We start from the raw sequence: 22,711 nt of genomic DNA, 5'->3' as shown, positions 1-22,711 counted from the left end.
TTGTTGAACTACTAAGAATTTTGGGCAAGTATTGCCCTTTTTAGGAATTTCCTTACAGCAGTTTTCAGGTGAATATAATCACAGTACTTCCCATCTTCCAGTCCAACTTCCTTTAATGAATTTTGGAACAATGATGTCTAAATCTGAGGAGCTATTCAGATTAATTCCTTTTGAGTTAAATGCTTAATATTCCAGAATTTTGGCAAATTGTCAACTTGTTAGCTGAAAAACTGAGTTGTCCACTTAATTTTGGCTAAGTCACCTGCAATGTTCTGACAGAGGGCTTACCATGGAAACAAAGAAGAAAATTGTATTCATGTCACTTTGTGGTCTTTAATATATCAACCTCTGTTTTTGCACATAGTACCTTCATTTTGAATCTAACCTATGCTTTCCATCTACCTGTTAGCCATAATGGACATAAGCAAATCACATATCCAGGTTTCACCATTTGAAACTGCCAATATTTCATAGAAGAATCATAGAATCATAGAAACCCTATAGTGCAGAAAGAGGCCATTCGGCCCATCGAGTCTGCACCGACCACAATCCCACCCAGGCCCTACCCCCACATATTTACCCGCTAATCCCTCTAACCTACGCATCTCAGGACTCTAAGGGGCAATTTTTAACCTGGCCAATCAACCTAACCCGCACATCTTTGGACTGTGGGAGGAAACCGGAGCACCCGGAGGAAACCCACGCAGACACGAGGAGAATGTGCAAACTCCACACAGACAGTGACCCGAGCCGGGAATCGAACCCGGGACCCTGGAGCTGTGAAGCAGCAATGCTAACCACTGTGCCAGCGTGCCGCCCATGTTTCAGTAAACATTTGAACTAAATTGGGAATTTCATTAAGAGAAAATATCGGGGGACAAGCATAATGTTCACTGGTGCAGTCAAGAGTCTCTTCTGAAGCAAAAGTTAAGGCCTTTTACCAAGTGGAATCATAGAATCATACAGCACAGAAGAGGTCCTTCAGCCCATCAAGTCTGCACTGACACATTAGAAACACCTGAACTCCCACCTAATCCTGTCTGCCAGCACTTGGCTCATAGCCCTGAATATTAGAATGTGCCAAATGCTTATCCAGGTGCTTTTTAAAGGATGTGAGGCAACTCGCTTCTACCACTCTCCCAGGATTCTAGACCATCACCATCCTCTGGGTAAAAATGTTTTTCCTCACATCCCCCCTAAACCCCTGCCCCCTCACCTTGAACCTATGTCCCCTCATGACTGACTCTTCAACGAAGGGGAAAAGCTTATCCACTCTGTCCATGTCTCTCTTAACCTTGTACACCTTGATCAGGTCTCCCCTCAGTCTTCTCTGCTCCAACGAAAACAAACCAAGCCTACGCAACCTCTCTTCATAACTTAAATATTCCATCCCAGGCAGCATCCTGGTGAATCTCCTTTGCACCTCCTCCAGCGCAATTACATCCTTCTGATAATGTGGCAACCAGAATTGCACACAGTACTCTACTGTGGCCTCACCAAAGTTCCATACAACTCCAATATGACTTCCTTGCTTTTGTAATCTATGCTTCGACTGATAAAGGCAAGTGTCCCATGTGCCTTTTTCCACCACCCTACCAACATGCCCTTCCACTTAATCTGTGGACAAACGCACCAAAGTCTCTTTGTTCCACTTTCTAGTATCGTACCATTTATTGAAAACTTACTTCCTGGTCAAATTACTCCTTCCAAAGTGTGTCACCTCACACTTTTCAGGGTTAAATTCCATCTGCCACTTATCTGCCCATTTGACCATTCCATCTATATCTTCTTATAGCTCAAAAAGCTCCACCTCTCTGTTGACCACCCGTTCAATCTTTGTGTCATCTGCAAACTTACTAATCCTATCCCCCCACATCGTCATCAATGTCATTTATATAAATAACGAATAATAGGGGGCCCAACACAGATCTCTGTGGTATCCCACTGGAAACTGGCTTCCAGCCACAAAAGCATCCTTCTGTCATCACCCTCTGACTCCTCCAACTGAGCCAATTTTGAATCCACTTTATCAAATTACCCTGTATCCCATGTGAAATTACCTCCTTTTCAAATCTCCCATGTGGGACCTTGTCAAAGGTTTTGCTGAAATCCATATAAACTCTATTGTACTATCCTCATCCAAGCACCTGGTTAACTCCTCAAAAAATTCAATCAAATTTGTTAGGCATGACGAAGCCATGCTGACTATCCCTGATCAAGCTTTGCCCCTCCAAGTGGAGTTGGATGCTCTCCTTCAAAGTTTCTCAGTTTCCCTCCCACTGACATGAAACTCACTGGTCTGGTTTAAATCTACAACTCTTCCTAAATAGAGGAACCATATTAGCTGTCCTCCAGTCATCTGGCACCTCCCCCGTGATGTGGAGATGCCGGCATTGGACTGGGGTAAGCACAATAAGAAGTTTCACAACACCAGATTAAAGTCCAACAGGTTTATTTGGTAGCACAAGCCACAAGCTTTCGGAGCTTTGCCCCTTCATCAGGTGAGTGGGAGTTCTGTTCACAAACAGGGCATATATAGACACCAACTCAATTTACAAAATAATGGTTGGAATGCGAGTCTTCACAGGTAATCAAGTCTTAAAGGTACAGACAATGTGAGTGGAGAGAGGGTTAAGCACAGGTTAAAGAGTTGTATATTGTCTCCAGCCAGGACAGTTAGTGAGATTTTGCAAGCCCAGGCAAGTTGTGGGGGTTACAGATAGTGTGACATGAACCCAAGATCCTGGTTGAGGCGTCCTCATGTGTGCGGAACTTGGCTATCAGTCTCTGCTCAGCGACTCTGCGCTGTCGTGTGTCGTGAAGGCCGCCTTGGTGAACGCTTACCTGAAGATCAGAGGCCGAATGCCCGTGACCATGAAGCGTTCCCCAACAGGAAGAGAACACTCTTGCCTGGTGATTGTCGAGCGGTGTTCATTCATCCGTTGCAGTAGCATCTGCATGGTCTCCCCAATGTACCATGCTTCAGGACATCCTTTCCTGCAGCGTATCAGGTAGACAACGTTGGCCGAGTTGCAAGTGTATGTACCGTGTACCTGGTGGATGGTGTTCTCACGTGAGATGATGGCATCCATGTCTATGATCCGGCATGTCTTGCAGAGGTTGCTGTGACAGGGCTGTGTGGTGTCGTGGTCACTGTTCTCCTGAAGGCTGGGTAGTTTGCTGCGGACAATGGTCTGTTTGAGATTGTGCGGTTGTTTGAAGGCAAGAAGTGGGGGTGTGGGGATGGCCTTGGCAAGATGTTCGTCTTCATCGATGACATGTTGAAGGCTCCGGAGAAGATGTCGTAGCTTCTCCGCTCCGGGGAAGTACTGGACGACGAAGGGTACTCTGTCCGCCGTGTCACGTGATTGTCTTCTGAGGAGGTCGGTGCAGTTTTTCACTCTGGCGCATCGGAACTGTCGATCGATGAGTCGGTAAGGGAATTAAGGGTTATGGGGATCAGGCGGGTAAGTGGTACTGATCCACGTCAGATCAGCCATGATCTGACGTGGATCAGCCATGATCTGACGTGGATCAGCCATGATCAGCCATGATCTGACGTGGATCAGCCATGATCTGACGTGGATCAGCCATGATCTGACGTGGATCAGCCATGATCTGACGTGGATCAGCCATGATCTGACGTGGATCAGCCATGATCTTATTGAATGGCGGGGCAGGCTCGAGGGGCTAGATGGCCTACTCCTGCTCCTATTTCTTATGTTCTTATGAGTGCCATATCCTGTTCTTATGAAGGGATCTTTCAGCGTCTGGAAGTGTCTATTGCAATCCTCCTCATCTGAGCAGATCCTGTGTATACGGAGGGCTTGTCTGTAGGGGATGGCTTCTTTAACGTATTTTGGGTGGAAGCTGGAGAAGTGGAGCATCGTGAGGTTATCCGTGGGCTTGCAGTACAGTGAAGTGCTGAGGTGACCGTCCTTGATGGAGATGCGTGTGTCCAAGAATGCAACCGATTCCGGAGAGTAGTACCATGGTCCATGGTACCTCCCCCGTGGCCAGAGAGGAATTGAAAATTTGGGTCAGAACCCCTGCAATCTCCACCCTTGCCTCCCACAGGAGCCTAGGGCATAATTTATCTGGACCTGGAGATCCTGGACCTGGGGCGACACGGTAGCACAGTGGTTAGCACTGCTGCTTCACAGCTCCAGGGACCTGGGTTCGATTCCCGGCTTGGGTCACTGTCTGTGTGGAGTTTGCACATTCTCCTCGTGTCTGCGTGGGTTTCCTCCGGGTGCTCCGGTTTCCTCCCACAGTCCAAAGATGTGCGGGTTAGGCTGATTGGCCATGCTAAAATTGGCCTTAGTGTCCTGGGATGCGTACGTTAGAGGGATTAGTGGGTAAATATGTAGGGATATGGGGTAGGGCCTGGGTGGGATTGTGGTCGGTGCAGACTCGATGGGCCGAATGGCCTCTTTCTGTGCTGTAGGGTTTCTAAGATTCTAAGATTATCCACTTTTAAGGCTACCAACACCTCCAATACCTAGTCCTTTCCTATGTCAATTTACTCAAGAACCTCGCAGTCTCTCCTTGAATTCCATACCATTGTCCTCATTCTCTTGGGTGAAGACGGATGTGAAGTATTCATTCAACACTCAACCAATGTCCTCTGTCTCCACCCACAGATTGTCCCCTTGATCCCTAATGGTCCCTACTCTTTCCCTGGTTATCCTCTTCCCATTGATATACTTAAAGAATATCTTGGGATTTTCCCTACTTTTACCAGCCAGAGCTTTTTCATATCCCCTCTTTGCATTCCTAATTGCTTCCATGAGCTCCACCGTGCACTTTCAATACCTCACTAATGTCTCCACTGATTTCTTCTCCTTGTACTTTTGTACATTGTATCACATTGTATCCTGAATATCTCTGGTCATCCATGGTTCTTTGGGTTTGTTATTCCTACCTATCACCCAAGAGGGAACATGCTGGGCTTGCATCCTCCCCATCTCCTTCTTGAATGCCCCCCTCTGCTCTTCTGTAAATTTTCCCATTAGTAGCTGTTCCCAGTCTACCCTGGCAGATCCGATTTTATTTTACTAAAATCCGCCCTCCCTCAATCTGAAACTATTTTTTGCAGCTTGTCTATTTCCGTGTCCATAACAAGCTTGAATTGTATGTACCATGTTGAGATTGCTATCACTAAAAGGTTCCCGCACCACCACCTCAACCACCTATCCAGCTTCATTTCCCAGAATTAGGTCAGCACAGCTCCCTCCCTTCTTGGACCGACCATAAGACATAGGAGCGGAAGTAAGGCCATTCGGCCCATCGAGTCCACTCCACCATTCAATCATGGTTGATTTCAACTCCATTTACCCGCTCTCTCCCCATAGCCCTTAATTCCTCGAGAAATCAAGAATTTATCAATTTCTGTCTTGAAGACGCTCAACGTCTCGGCCTCCACAGCCCTCTGTGGCAATGAATTCCACAGACCTACCACTCTCTGGCTGAAGAAATTTCTCCTCATCTCTGTTCTAAAGTGACTCCCTTTTATTCTAAGGCTGTGCCCCCGCGTCCTAGTCTCCCCTGCTAATGGAAACAACTTCCCTACGTCCATCCTATCTAAGCCGTTCATTATCTTGTAAGTTTCTATTAGATCTCCCCTCAACCTCCTAAACTCCAATGAATATAATCCCACGATCCTCAGACATTCATCGTATGTCAGGCCTACCATTCCTGGGATCATCCGTGTGAATCTCCGCTGGACCCGCTCCAGTGCCAGTATGTCCTTCCTGAGGTGTGGGGCCCAAAATTGCTCACAGTACTCCAAATGGGGCCTAACCAGTGCTTTATAAAGCCTCAGAAGTACATCCCTGCTTTTGTATTCCAAGCCTCTTGAGATAAATGACAACATTACATTTGCTCTCCACATATTGATTTAAAAAGTTCTCCTGTACACATTTCAAGAAATCTATTCCATCCAAGCCCTTAACATTATGTATATCCCAAGTTGGAGAAAGGGATCTTTGTTTACGTCTACCTCTGGTATATGGACCTGGAAAAAATAAATATCAGCATTGGATGTTATAATGTTGTTATTGACAGTTTCACCTGGTTGAACACATTTTTACTAAAAATTTAGAAAATGTACTTTGGAATGAATGTTAACTGTTATTGTAGAGTATTTCTGGGATGCTTTTTAAAGTAATCGCCGTGATTCTTTATGAAATGCATCAAACGTGCAGGCCTGCAGGTGAGAGTGAAGCAACGTGGTCCCAAGGCCCCCCTCCCAAGCTTACTCCTTGCAAATGTCCAGTCTCTGGAAAACAAGCTAGACGAACTTAGAGCCAGACTCACTTTCCAAAGAGAACGGAGGGACTGCTGTGTACTCTGTTTCACGGAGATGTGGCTCACTACTGCTTCACTGGACAGTGCCCTATAACCAGAGGGCTTCTCAATCCATCGAATGGACCGTACAGCGGCCTCAGGCAAGGCTAGGAGAGGTGGGGTCTGCTTTCTAATCAACGCCTTGTGGTGCCTAGATGTAGCAACATTGGCAACTTTCTGCTCCCCAGACCTAGAATACCTGATGCTAAAATGCCGCCCCTACTACCTTCCGCGGGAGTTCACCTTCGTTATCCTGATGGCAGTTTATATCCCACCCCATGCGAATGTGAAGGTTGCGCTGGACGAAATATACACCACTACTAATAGCCTTAAGACGAAACATCCCGAGGCCTTGTTCATCGTGGCCGGGGACTTCAATCAGGCCAAGCTCAAGAGCATACTACCAAGTTGCCACCAACACATCTCCTGCTCCACCAGAGGCCCAAACATCCTAGACCACTGCTACACAAATATCAAACATGCCTACCGCTCTATCGCCCGCCCACACTTTGGCAAATCAGACCACAAGGCTGTGCTCCTGTTCCCAGCTTACAAGCAATAACTGAAGCGGGAGAATCCATCAAAGAGAGTCGTGCAATGTTGGTCGGAGGAATCGGATGATCTCCTTCGGGCTGCTTGGATTCAGTGGACTGGTCAGTATTTAAAAACTCTGCGACCAGCCTGAACGAGTACGCCACTACAGTAACTGACTTCATTAGTAAGTATGCAGAAGACTATGTGCCAAAGAAGCAAATCCGTGTGTTCCCCAACCGGAAACCATGGGTGAACAGGGGGATATCCATTGCTTGCTGAAGTCCAGGTCTGAGGCGTTCAAGTCAGGTAACACTGACCTATACAAGAAAGCCAGATATGATCTAAGGCGATCCATCAAAGATGCCAAAAGACAATACCGGACCAATCTAGAGTCCCAGGCTAGCCACGCCAACACCTGTTGACTATGGCAAGGTCTGCAAGACATAACAGGCTACAAGGTGAAGGCATGTAAAATCGCTTCAACGCACCCCTCCCTGATGAGCTCAATGCATTCTATGACCGTTTTGAGCAAGAGGTCAGCGAGAGCATGTCCTCCATCCTGGAAGCCCTGGATGAACCTGCATCTGGGGTCACCATTGCAGAGCAGCTTTCTTGAAGGTCAACCCACGGAAAGCAACTGGTCCGGATGGTGTACCCAGACGTGCACTCAGATCCTATGCAGATCAGCTGGCGGAGGTATTCGCAGACATCTTCAACCTCTCTTTACAACAATCTGAGGTCCCTATCTGCTTCAAGAAGACGACTGTCATCTTGGTACCAAAGAAAAACCAAGCAGCTTGTCTTAATGACTATCGGCAGGTGGCCCTGACATCCATCATTATGAAGTGCTTTGAAAGGTTAGTCATGGCACGAATCAATTCCTGCCTCCCGGACTACCTGGATCCACTAAAGTTTGCCTATCATCGCAACAGGTCCACAGCAGAGGCCATTTCCCTGGCCCTGCACTCAACCATGGAGCACCTAGATAACAAGGTGTTATGAACGAGGTGTCAGACTCCTATTTATTGACTACAGCTCAGCCTTCAACACTATTATTCCCACGAAACCCATCTCCAAACTCCGTGGCCTGGGCCTTGGCACCTCCTTCTGCGACTGGATCCTGAAGTTCCTAACTCACAGACCACAATCAGTAAGGATAGGCAACAACACCTCCACGATAATCCTCAACACCGGTGCCTCACAAGGCTGTGTTCTCAGCCCCCTACTATACTCCTCATACACCTATGACTGTGCGGCCAAATTCCCCTCTAATTCAATTTTCAAGTTTGCTGACGACACCACCGGAGTGGGTCGGATCTCAAACAATGACGAGACAGAGTACAGGAATGAGATAGAGAATCTGGTGAACTGGTGCAGCAACAATAATCTCTCCCTCAATGTCAACAAAACGAAGGAGATTGTCATCGACTCCAGGAAGCGTAAAGGAGAACATGCCCCTGTCTACATCAATGGGGACGAAGTAGAAAGGGTCGAGAGCGTCATGTTTTTAGGTGTCCAGATCACCAATAACCTGTCCTGGTCCCCCCATGCCGACACTATAGTTAAGAAAGCCCACCAACGCCTCTACTTTCTCAGAAGACTAAGGAAATTTGCCATGTCAGCTACGACTCTCACCAAACTTCTACAGATGCACCATTGAAAGCATTCTTACTGGTTGTATCGCAGCTTGGTATGGCTTCTGCTCTGCCCAAGGCTGCAAGGAACTACAAAAGGTCGTGAATGTAGCCCAATCCATCACGCAAACCAGCCTCCCATCCATTGACTCTGTCTACACTTCCTGCTGCCTCGGCAAAGCAGCCAGCATAATTAAGGACTCCACGCACCCCGGACATTTTCTCTTCCACCTTCTTCCTTGGGGAAAAAGATACAAAAGTCTGAGGTCACGTACCAACCGACTCAAGAACAACTTCTTCCCTGCTGCTGTCAGACTTTTGAATGGACTTACCTTGCATTAAGTTGATCTTTCTCTACACCCTAGCTATGACTGTAACATTGCATTCTGCACCCTCTCGTGTCCTTCTCTATGAACGGTATGCTTTGTCTGTATAGCACGCAAGAAACAATACTTTTCACTGTATGTTAATACATGTGACAATAATAAATCAAATCAAAAACACCAGAATGTACAGCGCTATGTAGATAATTGACCGATCAGAATTCAATATGGTGCAAACAGGCTCAGCACATTGTTGTGACCTTTTGGAAGCTGGGTTTCCTCTGATCCTTTTACACTAGCACTTGTTGAGTTTGAATTCCACGAAAATTCTTTCAAATGCCAGTTTCCTGTATTTACATTGGATGCGTGATTCTACCATTTAATCTTACAGGGAGCAATTTATAAATTCCAGGAATCTGAACTGAATGAGTGACTTTTGAAATGGGGTTTTAAATATTAAGTAATCAACTGAACCTTCCACAGGACCCAAGATTTTTTAAGGAATTGCTTTCAGACTTATTAAGTAAATGTCGCTCCTGTATTGTTTTTAGTTATTCTCTGGAAAAGGCAAAGAGGATAACTGCAGTGACTTTCTAGGTGCAGGATGCATTACTCATGCAAAATACCTTCCAATGTTGCACGAAATGTATAAATGAGTGATTTATAGCATGACATTCTGTGACAATCATTAGTGCACCAAATGTTGCAGAAAAATGCAAAACTTGGGTGTGGCAGAAATGGATACAGTTGTCAAACCAGAAACTTGAAGCAATAGGATTTTGCCATTGGTATTGGTGTAACAAGCAGATGTTTTTTAAGTGTTTAATACATGCATAAACCTTGAACTGTCATAATGCATCGTCATGACTCCTAGACAGTAAATTAAGCAGTCAGCACATGATGGCTCCAAGTAGCTAAAGCAGACTGATAATGCCCCGAGGATAGTTGAAATTAGAGTGCAGGATTAGATTTTGCCTCCTTTGGAAATGCCAATCTCTGACAGTCTCTGAAGACTTTTTAGAACCTTTAGCTAAGGCTTACAATAACAGTGGACTCATTTGAAAAAATAGCTGCTTGAAATTCATGATCGATCTGCACTTTTTGTCCATTGATTTAATTTGAAGTTCCTTAAACTTTGAAGAGAGTTAGTGCATTAAGTTGTAATTCAACTTAAAACAGAAAAAGATTTATTCAGTCTATTCAAGACAAAAGTCATTTTGTGAGAATGTAAGGATATAACATTGTCTATTTACTACCTGAGGACAGGAAACTAGAAAATGACTAAGCTTAATTGTCTTGTTTCCTGCCAGGGGCAAATCTACAGAACTAGCAGATGTTAGAAAGTTTATAGGAATGATTTAGTCTAACAATAGGAAATGTGTCTGGTAATCAAATCTGGCAAGTTGAGGTTTTATGAATGAACAATAATAGCACCTGTCACTAAAGTTCATTTTTTCTTCTCTCCTTGACATTTGAAACTTAGTTTCAGGATCACACCCTTATGGTTTTCATCACAAACATGAGCGACACTTTGCAGCTCAGTGTTATCATTGATTATCTCTGTTCCATTATCTGCATTCTTGCTCACCTATAACAATTTTCATGGGAGTTAATTGAGAAGCATAACACATTGTAAGGAGCATAGGATGCACTGATTACTAGGAGCAAATAACTTTTCACTAATATTGTGTGCAGATTGGTGTTGCTGCAGGCAAAAGAATACTTTCAGTTTAAAGATCTAGTTAAATGTCTACCACTGATCGGCAATGTTTTTTTTAGGTGAGCCTGCACTTGCGGTGCTGCAATTCCAGATGATATCATCGATGGGGTGAATGGCACAGCAGGGCAGCAATGCGTAAGGAAAGATGCTTTCCAATAGGCAGGCGATGCAGGGTGGAATTTATCGCTTTAGTAAATTTTCTGATGTTGAGACCAAAAGTGGATCCCAACCTCACTGCTGATGCTTGGCTGATCGCATGCATGATCCTCTGGGAGCACCATCCAATTAGGAACAGTGGGTGAAATAAGAACCCAGCTGGCCCAATGCATGGGCCTGCATCAATGTCTATCTGACATTGCCACCAGGAAAGGTGTACTCAAAGAATGCATGCTGGTGTTAAAGGCAAGGTACTGGCATGGATAGAAGATTAGCTACAGACAGAAGGCAGAGAGTGGGATAAGGGGGTCCTTTTCAGGATGGCAACCAATGACTAGTGGTGTTCCACAGGGGTCAGTGTTGGGTCACAACTTTTCACGATATACATTAATGATCTGGAAGATGGAACTAAGGGCATGGTTGCTAAATTTGCGGATGATACAAAGATATGTAGAAGGAAGGTCGTGCTGAGGAAGTGGGAAGGCTGCAGGCTGACTTGGACAGGTTAGGAGAATGGGCAAAGAAGTGGCAGATGGAATACAACATGAGAAATTGCGAGGTTATGCACTTTGGTAGGAAGAATAGAGGCGTAGACTATTTTCTAAATGGGGAAAGGCTTCAGAAATCTGAAGCACAAAGGGATTTACAAGTCCTGGTTCAGGACTTTCTTAAGGTTAACAGGTGAGTTCAGTTGGCAGTTCGGATGGCAAATTCAATGTTAGCATTCATTTCTAGAGGGCGAGAATACAAGAGCAGGGATGTACTTCTGAGGCTGTAGAATGCTCTGCTCAGACCCCATTTGGAATATTGTGAACAGTTTTGGGCCCCATACCTAAGGAAGGATGGGCTTGCCTTGGAGAGGTCCAGAGGAGGTCCACAAGAATAATCCCAGGAATAAAGTGTTTGTGATATGAGGAGTAGTTGAGCAATCTGGGTCTATACTCCTTGGAGTTTAGAAGGATGAGGGGGATCTAATTGAAACTTACAGAATACTGAAAGGCCTCGATAGATTGGACGTGGAGAGGATGTTTCCACCAGTGGGAGAGACTAGAACTTGAGGGCACAACCTCCAGAGTGAAGGGACGTTCCTTTAAAACTGAAATGAGGGGGAATTTCTTCAGCCAGAGGGTGGTGAATCTGTGGAACTCATTGTCACAAAGGGCTGTGGAGGTCATTGAGTGTCTTTAAGACTGAGATTCTTGATCAATAAGTGGATCAAGGGTTATAGGGAGAAGGCAGGAGAATGGGGATGAGAATCATACCAGCCATGATTGAATGGCAGAGCAGACTTGATGGGCCAAATGGCCTAATTCTGCTCCTATATCATATGGTCTTATGCAAATTACTAAAATATTTTGTGGCCTCATCCAGGGCCAGGGTGAGAAATCATGAGCCATGGTGCTTTTCCTGTTTCCTCACCCCTTATTCTCTTTTACCCACTTTAACCTTCCCCTCAATCATCTCCCTTCTCCCTCTATCCATGCTAATACATTATCCCTAATGCCGTGCACCTTTATCTTATGAAGCAGCTTTTTGTGCACTAATACAACTTTGCCATTCTGACTCCTTTGGCACCAACCCATTGTTGTACAATTGTGTTGTACACTGTGAATTTACAACCTATCCAGAAGTTCTATATAATGTTGCATTTTTAAAAAATTTCTAATTGTTTTTTGAGGTGTGATAGAAATAAGCAAATTAAGTGAAAAATAAATAAGAAACTTCAGCAAAGAAAAAGTGACAACAAAATCCAGGTAGAATTTTTTTCCGGGAGCACTTAAGTCATGGGAATAGCTTTCTATAAAGACCCTTTATGGTAAAAGAGCCCCTTATGCTGTTTCTCTAGGATTTCAATGGATTTGTTTGCCAAAGTCGCAATGAATCAGAATATCGGGAATCCTCACACCCAGAGAAATTTTAGTCCCACATTGTGACCACCTTCAGCTAGATTTTTAACAAGATTGTGCAGGGTGCAGTGAAGCTAGGATGGAGGAGAGATTTGTAAAATCTTCCTTTTAACAATCTCCTAGTAACAAATAAAGAACAAAGAAAATTACAGCGCAGGAACAGACCCTTCGGTCCTCCAAGCCTGCATCGACCATGCTGCCCGATATAACTAAAACCCCCTTCCCTTCCAGGGATCATATCCCTCTAATCCCTCCTATTCATGTATTTGTCAAGATGCCCCTTAAAAGTCACTATTGTATCTGCTTCCACTACCTCCCCTGGCAATGAGTTCCAGGCACCCACCACCCTCTGTGTAAAAAATCTGCCTCGTACATCTCCTTTAAACCTTGCCCCTCGCACCCTAAACCTGTGCCCCCTAGTGATTGACTCTTCCACCCTGGGAAAAAGCTTCTGACTATCCACTCTGTCCAGGCCTCTCATAATCTTGTAGACTTCTATCAGGTCACCCCTCAACCTCTGTCACTTCAGTGAGAACAAACCAAGTTTCTCCAACCTGTCCTCATAGCTGATGCCCTCCATACCAGGCAGCATCCTGGCAAATCTTTTCTGTACCCTCTCCAAAGCCTCCACATCCTTCTGGTAGTGTGGCGACCAGAATTGAACACTATATTCCAAGTGCAGCCTAACTGAGGTTCTATAAAGTTGCAACATGACTTGCCAATTTTTAAGCTCAATGCCCCGGCCGATGAAGGCAAGCATGCCATATGCCTTCTTGACTATCTTCTCCACCTGCATTGCCACTTTCAGTGACCTGTGTACCTGTACACCCAGGTCCCTTTGCCTATCAATACCCTTAAGGGTTCTGCCATTTACTGTATATTTCCTATTTGGATTAGACCTTCCAAAATGCATTACCTCACATTTGTCTGGATTAAACTCTATTTGCTACCTCTCCACCCAAATCTCCAACTGATCTATATCCTGCTGTATCCTCTGATGGTCCTCATTGCTATCTGCAAATCCACCAACCTTTGTGTCGTCCGCAAACTTACTAATCAATCCAGTTACATTTTCCTCCAAATCATTTATATATATTACAAACAGCAAAGGTCCCAGTTCTGATCCCTGAGGAACGCCACTTGACATAGCCCTCCCTTAAATAGGGATTTAATTCCCAGTCTTTACGATGGGTGATAATGACTCAACACCCTTGTTTTGCATCAATCCCTGTTTTTAGTTTTTTACATTTATTGAGGCCCAAGATTATCAAGTGTCAGGCACATCAACACAGCATGCCATCATAATTGTGTCTACTTTAAAAGGGCATAATTAAAATTTAAACTGCTATTTATATGATGGTTTAAATTCAAAAGAGAATTTTGTGAAGTGTACAGTATTTGTGTACAGTATTTCCCACTGGGAAGACACAGCATGGGTTCATGAAAGGCAGGTCATGTTAACTAATTTAGTGGAATTCTTTGAGGACACTATGAGCACGGTGGACAACGGAGAACCGGTAGATGTGGTTTTATCTGGATTTCCAGAAGGCATCTGATACGGCACCGCACAAAAGGCTGCTGCATAAGATAAAGGTGCACGGCGTTGCGGTTAATGTATAAGCATGGATAGAGGATTGCTTAACTAACAGAAAGCAAAGAGTGGAAATAAATGGGTGTTTTTCTGGTTGGCGATCAGTGACTAGTGGTGTGCCTCAGGGATCAGTGTTGTGACTGCAATTGTTTACAATTTACATAGATGCTTTGGAATTGGGGACCAAGTGTAGTGTGTCAAAGTTCACAGATGACACTAAGATGAGGGGTAGAGCAAAGTGTGCAGAGGACACCAAACGTCATCAAAGGGATATAGATAGTTTAAGTGAGTGGGCAAGGGTCTGGCAGATGGAGTACAATGTTGGTAAATGTGAAGTCATCGATTTTGGCAGAAATAACAGCAAAATGGACTATTATTTAAATGGTAAAAAAATTGCAGCATGGTGCTGTGCAGAGGGACCTGGGTGTCCTTGTGCATGAATCACCAAAGGATGGTTTGCAGGTGGAGCAGGTAATTAAGTCGGTAAATGGAATTTTATCCTTCATTGCTAGAGGGGAGGAGTTCGATTGATGAGGGAAGGGGCGTGGATGTCGTCTATATGGATTTTAGTAAAGCATTTGACAAGGTACCTCATGGCAGGCTGGTGCAAAAGATTAAATCTCACGGGATAAAAGGTGAGCTAGCTAGATGGTTGGAGAACTGGCTTAGCCATAGAAGACAGAGGGTAGCAGTGGAGGGGACTTTTTCCGGTTGGAGGTCTGTGACTAGTGGTGTTCCGCAGGGCTCTGTACTGGGATCTCTGCTGTTTGTGATATATATAAATGATTTGGAGGAAGATGTAACTGCTGTGATCAGTAAGTTTGCGGACGACACGAAGATTGCTGGAGTTGCGGATAGTGATGAACATTGTCAGAGAATACAGCAGGATATAGATAGGCTGGAACATTGGGCGGAGAAATGGCAGACGGAATTTAATCCAGATAAATGCGAAGTGATGCATTTCGGTAGATCTAATGTAAGGGGGAGCTATACAATAAATGGCATAACCATCAGGAGTATCGACACACAGAGGGACCTGGGTGTATAAGTCCACAGATCCTTAAAGGTGGCAGCACAGGTGGAGAGGGTGGTGAAGAAGGCATATGGCATACTTGCCTTTATTGGACGGGGCATAGAATATAAAAGTTGGCATATGATGTTGCAGCTGTACAGAACGTTGGTTAGAACATAGAACATAGAACATTACAGCGCAGAACAGGCCCTTCGGCCCACGATGTTGCACCGACCAGTTAAAAAAAAACTGTGACCCTCCAACCTAAACCAATTTCTTTTCGTCCATGAACCTATCTACGGATCTCTTAAACGCCCCCAAACTAGGCGCATTTACTACTGATGCTGGCAGGGCATTCCAATCCCTCACCACCCTCTGGGTAAAGAACCTACCCCTGACATCAGTTCTATAACTACCCCCCCTCAATTTAAAGCCATGCCCCCTCGTGCTGGATTTCTCCATCAGAGGAAAAAGGCTATCACTATCCACCCTATCTAAACCTCTAATCATCTTATATGTTTCAATAAGATCCCCTCTTAGCCGCCGCCTTTCCAGCGAAAACAATCCCAAATCCCTCAGCCTCTCCTCATAGGATCTCCCCTCCATACCAGGCAACATCCTGGTAAACCTCCTCTGCACCCTCTCCAAAGCCTCCACATCCTTCCTGTAATGTGGGGACCAGAACTGCACACAGTACTCCAAGTGCGGCCGCACCAGAGTTGTGTACAGTTGCAACATAACGCTACGACTCCTAAATTCAATCCCCCTACCAATAAACGCCAAGACACCATATGCCTTCTTAACAACCTTATCTACTTGATTCCCAACTTTCAGGGATCTATGCACACATACACCTAGATCCCTCTGCTCCTCCACACTATTCAAAGTCCTCCCGTTAGCCCTATACTCAACACAACTGTTATTCCTACCAAAGTGAATTACCTCACACTTCTCCGCATTAAACTCCATCCGCCACCTCTCGGCCCAACTTTGCAACCTGTCTAAGTCTTCCTGCAGACTACGACACCCTTCCTCACTGTCTACCACACCACCGACTTTGGTGTCATCAGCAAATTTGCTAATCCACCCAACTATACCCTCATCCAGATCATTAATAAATATTACAAACAGCAGTGGCCCCAAAACAGATCCCTGAGGTACACCACTTGTAACCGCACTCCATGATGAATATTTACTATCAACCACCACCCTCTGTTTCCTATCCGCTAGCCAATTCCTGATCCAATTTCCTAGATCACCCCCAATCCCATACATCTGCATTTTCTGCAGAAGCCTACCATGGTGAACCTTATCAAACGCCTTACTAAAATCCATATATACCACGTCCACTGCCTTGCCCCCATCCACCTCCTTGGTCACTTTCTCAAAAAACTCAATAAGGTTAGTAAGGCACGACCTACCTGCCACAAAACCATGCTGACTATCACCTATCAATTCATTACTCTCCAAATAACTATAAATCCTATCCCTTATAATTTTTTCCAACATCTTGCCGACAACAGAAGTGAGACTCACCGGTCTATAATTCCCGGGGAAGTCTCTGTTCCCCTTCTTAAACAATGGGACAACATTCGCTAACCTCCAATCTTCTGGTACTATACCAGAGGCCAACGACGACCTGAAGATCAGAGCCAGAGGCGCTGCAATCACTTCTCTTGCCTCCCAGAGAATCCACATTTGGAATACTGCGTCCAGTTCTGGTCGCCACACTACCAGAAGGACGTGGAGGCTTTGGAGAGAGTACAGAGAAGGTTTACCAGGATGTTGCCTGGTATGGAGGGTCTTAGCTACAGAACATAGAATAGCACAGCACAGAACAGGCCCTTCGGCCCACGATGTTGTGCCGAGCTTTATCTGAAACCAAGATCAAGCTATCCCACTCCCTATCATCCTGGTGTGCTCCATGTGCCTATCCAATAACCGCTTAAATGTTCCTAAAGTGTCTGACTCCACTATCACTGCAGGCAGTCCATTCCACACCCCAACCACTCTCTGCATAAAGAACCTACCTCTGATATCCTTCCTATATCTCCCACCATGAACCCTATAGTTATGCCCCCTTGTAATAGCTCCATCCACCCGAGGAAATAGTCTTTGAACATTCACTCTATCTATCCCCTTCATCATTTTATAAACCTCTATTAAGTCTCCCCTCAGCCTCCTCCGCTCCAGAGAGAACAGCCCTAGCTCCCTCAACCTTTCCTCATAAGACCTACCCTCCAAACCAGGCAGCACCCTGGTAAATCTCCTCTGCACTCTTTCCAGCACTTCCACATCCTTCTTATAGTGAGGTGACCAGAACTGCACACAATATTCCAAATGTGGTCTCACCAAGTTCCTGTACAGTTGCAGCATAACCCCACAGCTCTTAATCTCCAACCCCCTGTTAATAAAAGCTAACACACTATATGCCTTCTTCACAGCTCTATCCACTTGAGTGGCAACCTTTAGAGATCTGTGGATATGAACCCCAAGATCTCTCTGTTCCTTCACAGTCTTCAGAACCCTACCTTTGACCCTGTAATCCACATTTAAATTAGTCCTACCAAAATGAATTACCTCACATTTATCAGGGTTAAACTCCATTTGCCATTTTTCAGCCCAGCTTTGCAACCTATCTGTGTCTCTTTGCAGCCTACAACAGCCCTCCACCTCATCCACTACTCCACCAATCTTGGTGTCATCAGCAAATTTACTGATCCACCCTTCAGCCCCCTCCTCTAAGTCATTAATAAAAATCACAAAGAGCAGAGGACCAAGCACTGATCCCTGTGGCACTCCGCTAGCAACCTGCCTCCAATCCGAAAATTTTCCATCGACCACCACCCTCTGTCTTCGATCAGACAGCCAGTTACCTATCCAATCGGCCAACTTTCCCTCTATCCCACACCTCCTCAGTTTCATCATAAGCCGACCATGGGGGACCTTATCAAACGCCTTACTAAAATCCATGTATATGACATCAACTGCCCTACCTTCATCAACACACCTCCTCAAAAAATTCAATCAAATTTGTGAGGCACGACTTGCCCTTCACGAATCCGTGCTGACTATCCCGGATTAATCCGCATCTTTCTAAATGGTCGTAAATCCCATCCCTAAGGACCTTTTCCATCAATTTACCAACCACCGAAGTAAGACTAACCGGTCTATAATTACCAGGGTCATTTCTATTCCCTTTCTTAAACAGAGGAACAACATTCGCCATTCTCCAGTCCTCTGGCACCATCCCCGTGGACAGTGAGGACCCAAAGATCAAAGCCAAAGGCTCTGCAATCTCATCCCTTGCCTCCCAAAGCATCCTAGGATATATTTCATCAGGCCCAGGGGACTTATCGACCTTCAGTTTATTCAAAACTGCCAGTACATCCTCCCTCCGAACAACTATTTCCTCCAGCCTATGAGGAGATATTGAGTAAACTGGGGTTGTTCTCCCTGGAAAGACGGAGGATGAGGGGCGACCTAATATAGGTGTATAAAATTGTGAAGGGCATAGATAGAGTGAACAGTGGGAAGCTTTTTCCCAGGTCGGAGGTGACGAACACAAGGGGTCACGGGCTCAAGGTGAGCGGGGCAAGGTTCAACACAGATGTCAGGGGGACGTATTTTACACAGAGGGTGGTGGGGGCCTGGAATGCACTGCCAAGCAAGGTGATTGAGGCGGACACGCTGGGATCGTTTAAGACTTATCTAGATAACCACATGAACAGACTGGGAATAGAGGGATACAAAAGAATGGTCTAGTGGGCACATGAGCGGCGCAGGCTTGGAGGGCCGAAGGGCGTGTTCCTGTGCTGTATTGTTCTTTGTAAAACAGAAAGGTTATGTTGCAGCTGTATAAGGTGGTGGTGAGGCCACACCTGGAGTATTGTGTACAGATTTGGTCTCTTTACTTGAAAAAGGATGTGCTGGCACTGGAGTAGGTGCAGAGGAGATTCACTAGATTGATTCCGGAGTTGAGAGGTTTGGCTTATGAGAAGAGATTGAGTAGGCTGGGTCTATGCTGATTGGAAGTCAGAAGAATGAGGGGAGATCTTATAGAAACATATAAAAATATGAAGGGAATGGATAAGATAGAAGCAGGGAGGTTGTTTCCACTGGCGGGTGAAACTAGAACCAGGGGGTATAGCCTCAAAATAAGGGGGACCAGATTTAGGATTGAGTTGAGGAGGAACTTCTTCACCCAAAGGGTTGTGAATCTGTGGAATTCCCTGCCCAATGAAGCAGTTGAGGCTACCTCATTGAATGTTTTTAAGGCAAAGATAGGTAGATTTTTGAACAGTAAAGGAATTAAGGGTTATGGTAAGTGGGCAGGTAAATGGAGCTGAGCCCATGAAAAGATCAGCCATGATCTTCTGAATGGTGGAGCAGGCTCGAGGGGCCAAATGGCCTACCCCTGCTCCTCGTTCTTGTGTTATTATGACTAGTGGATTTTCACAGTAACTTCATTACAGTGGCAATGTAAGCCTACTAGTGACACTAATAAATAAACATTAAACGTTCTATTGCTCACCTACCTCTAACAAAGTCAAATGGAACTGGAAACCCTGCCAACCCACTGGCGACCTTTGAGATTTCCTTTCCAGACCCATCTCCAGCCCCAGATCTTTGAATCTCATAATGTTCTGCCAAGAATGTTTGAAGATATGTGCTTTGTACCCAGTGAGATTAAATAATTTGTGCTTACACCTAAAAATCATCTATCTCGGGTTCTAATGTGGAGTTGTGATTAGAGGGGAGAATTGACAGTTTGTATAGTAGATCTTACATATGCCACTTTCCATAGTTAATATAAATATTTATAACCTACACTTGTATAGTGCCTCTCAAAAACTAAATGACTGAAATCACTTTACTGGAGTTAATATGACATTGAGTCCTGTGGAGGCAGATTAATGGAGGTGATCGAAGTTGCAATTGAAAGAGCTAGTTTTCAAGGAGGCTTTTGATGTTGGCAGGTTGCATGGTAAGGTTAGTTCAGGAAGATAGTTCCAGGATAGTGAAATGGTGCGTTGATGGGAATGTCGGGACAGTGGGGAAGGTGGAGGTGAAAAAGATCAAAAACACAGGACAGTTCTAAATCTTATTGGATTTTATTAGTCTTTTTGCTGCCTTTACCCTTGCATAGATTTTTCTGTCATTTGCTATCCCAGTTATCATATTTCCAACCTCACTGATCAGGTCATTTGTAAAGACAGTGAACAGTCACTGACCTACAATTGTTCCTTGGGAAGCAACACTAGTAACATTTCTTCAAGCTGGAACACATTGTATTTTTGACTGAGATTGCAGCCAATTCCAAATCCAAGTTTTCAGACTCCTACCAGTTTCTATCTTGTGACGTAGCCTTGTATGACGTATTTATCAAAGACTTTCTGAATGTCCAGGTGTAGAATTGTCTACAGGATTTCCCTCATCCATTATCCTCATGAGTTCTTGAAAAAACTTATCAAATTTGTACAAGACAACCTTATTTTTGGAATCCATGTGGTAAATTTGTAATGGTCTCTTCTATGTCTCAGTAATTTTAATAGGACATCTCTTATGAACCCTTATTACATCTTGTCAAATATGGATGACAAACTGATAGAACTGTAGCTCCCTGGCTCCAAGTTACCTCTTTTTTTTAAACATTGGGACAATATAAGTTAGCTTGCAGTCTAAAGAAATTATCCCAGACTCACTGAACTAATGAAGGCATGGACAAGAGGCTCATACACCAACTGTGCTATTTTTGTGCATCATTATAGAAATACCACAGAGGCTCATACAAAACCTGTCCTATTTCTGTGTGTCATTATATAAATACCATCCTTCCTCACCATGCTTGGGGAACATTCAGAATTGTAGTCACATGGAAATGTGAAGGAAGTCGATTCCATGTACATTTGCACTGCTGCAGCAACTGGGTTTTTCTTTTACACAGCAGAGCCAGTATAAGTGATATCTGACATGAAAAGGTGAGTGGGAGGGTTATCCTGAGATAATTTTACCCAGCAAATTTAGAAAAGTAACTTCTACTCCTGAGCCATCTAGAATAGATCTTTTAATTTTTTAAAATATCTTTTCACCTACAATTGTGTTAATATGGATGCATAGTTACTATTGATATGGATGAAATAATTGTCCCAGATGAGACTCGAGACTCAACAACATCATGGTGCAATCTGGGGCACTTCAGAATTTCAGTAGGGGCGGCACAGTGGGCTCACAGCGCCAGGGGCCTGGGTTCAATTTCCAGCTTGGTTGACTGTCGGTGTGGAGTCTGCTTGGGTTTCCTCTGGGTGCTCCGGTTTCCTCCCACAGTCCAAAGATGTGCGGGTTAGGTTGATTGGCCATGCTAATTGCCCCTTAGTGTCAGGGGGTTAGTGGTGTAGATGTGTGGGGTTGTGGGGATAGGGCCTGGGTGGGATTGTGATCGATGCAGACTCGATGGGCCAAATGGCCTCTTTCTGCGCTGTAGGGATTCTATGAATCAATTAGTTTGAGACAAAATAGGTAATTACTGTATTATAATTTAACTTCAAATAAACAGAATAGATATTATTTAAAAACTGGAACACTGCAAATTTAAATTGATGAATAATTAATAAAAATTAAAAGATCAGAATTACATATGTATAAATACCTATGCTCCTGTTAAGAGCTAATGGGTTTGGCTTTATTTTGGTAGACTCCTATTTGCAGTGGGATCCCTTCCAGGCGGAGTTCCACTATATCTTGTAATTGAACTGGTTGTTCATGAGATAGTAACAGTAAATGCTTTTTGTCTTAAAGACTTTTCTGCAGATCTTGGGTGTGATAGCTGTGGCAGTATCTGTTATTCCTTGGATACTTATTCCAATCACTCCACTTGTCATTGTGTTCTTTTTACTCCGGCGCTATTTCTTGGAAACATCACGTGACATTAAACGCATGGAATCAACCAGTAAGTAGGACACTGAAAATTAAATTACAGAGTTTTTAAAATTGCATTCAAGATAGCTTTCTGAAGTTAACACAGGGGAGTGAAGAGGAGGAGGGAGGGAGGGCAAGTAGGGGAAGTGGAACGGAGTAAAGAGGAAAAGGGATTACATTGTCAAGACTTTTTTTTACATCTTCCAATGTTGATCACTGCAAAGAGGAATATTTATGCAAGCTGCACTGCTTCCTTTCTTCTTCTTGGTGATTATATGATTAATGATATGATTTGTTCCCATGTACTATTTTGCTGGTGACATTGAATTTACTTTGGTATTGCAAGTTCTGTCAGTGATAGTTCGGCTTTGATCACCAATTTTGGCCAGTAAGGGATGATTTTCAGCTCCATCTGATGAAGTTTGCTATTGTCTGTTTTTTCACATTAATCATGTTACATAGAACTGATTTAATTTTGTTCTAAGGTTGGCTTAATTGTAGCTACTGTAGGAGACCCCTTCACATAATGTTAATAGTGTAATACTTTTGGAATGCTGTGACTACACCA

General features: G+C 44.4%; 1 protein-coding gene across 3 annotated transcripts in view; it reads left to right on the top strand.

Moving 5' to 3' along the window:
• Positions 1 to 22,711, top strand: part of abcc4 (ATP binding cassette subfamily C member 4 (PEL blood group)) — a 370,665-nt gene that overhangs the window by 321,466 nt on the left and 26,488 nt on the right. For all 3 annotated transcript variants that reach the window (XM_078221654.1, XM_078221653.1, XM_078221655.1), the window contains one exon: positions 22,024 to 22,174. In XM_078221654.1, the coding sequence (XP_078077780.1) occupies positions 22,024 to 22,174 (151 nt within the window). The remainder of the gene's footprint in view (positions 1 to 22,023; positions 22,175 to 22,711) is intronic.

The sequence above is a fragment of the Mustelus asterias genome, chromosome 10 (assembly GCF_964213995.1).
Source record: "Mustelus asterias chromosome 10, sMusAst1.hap1.1, whole genome shotgun sequence".
Lineage (NCBI taxonomy): Eukaryota > Metazoa > Chordata > Chondrichthyes > Carcharhiniformes > Triakidae > Mustelus > Mustelus asterias.
The sequence above is the reverse complement of the archived record's forward strand: the minus strand, read 5'-3'. Positions and strand labels throughout refer to the sequence as shown.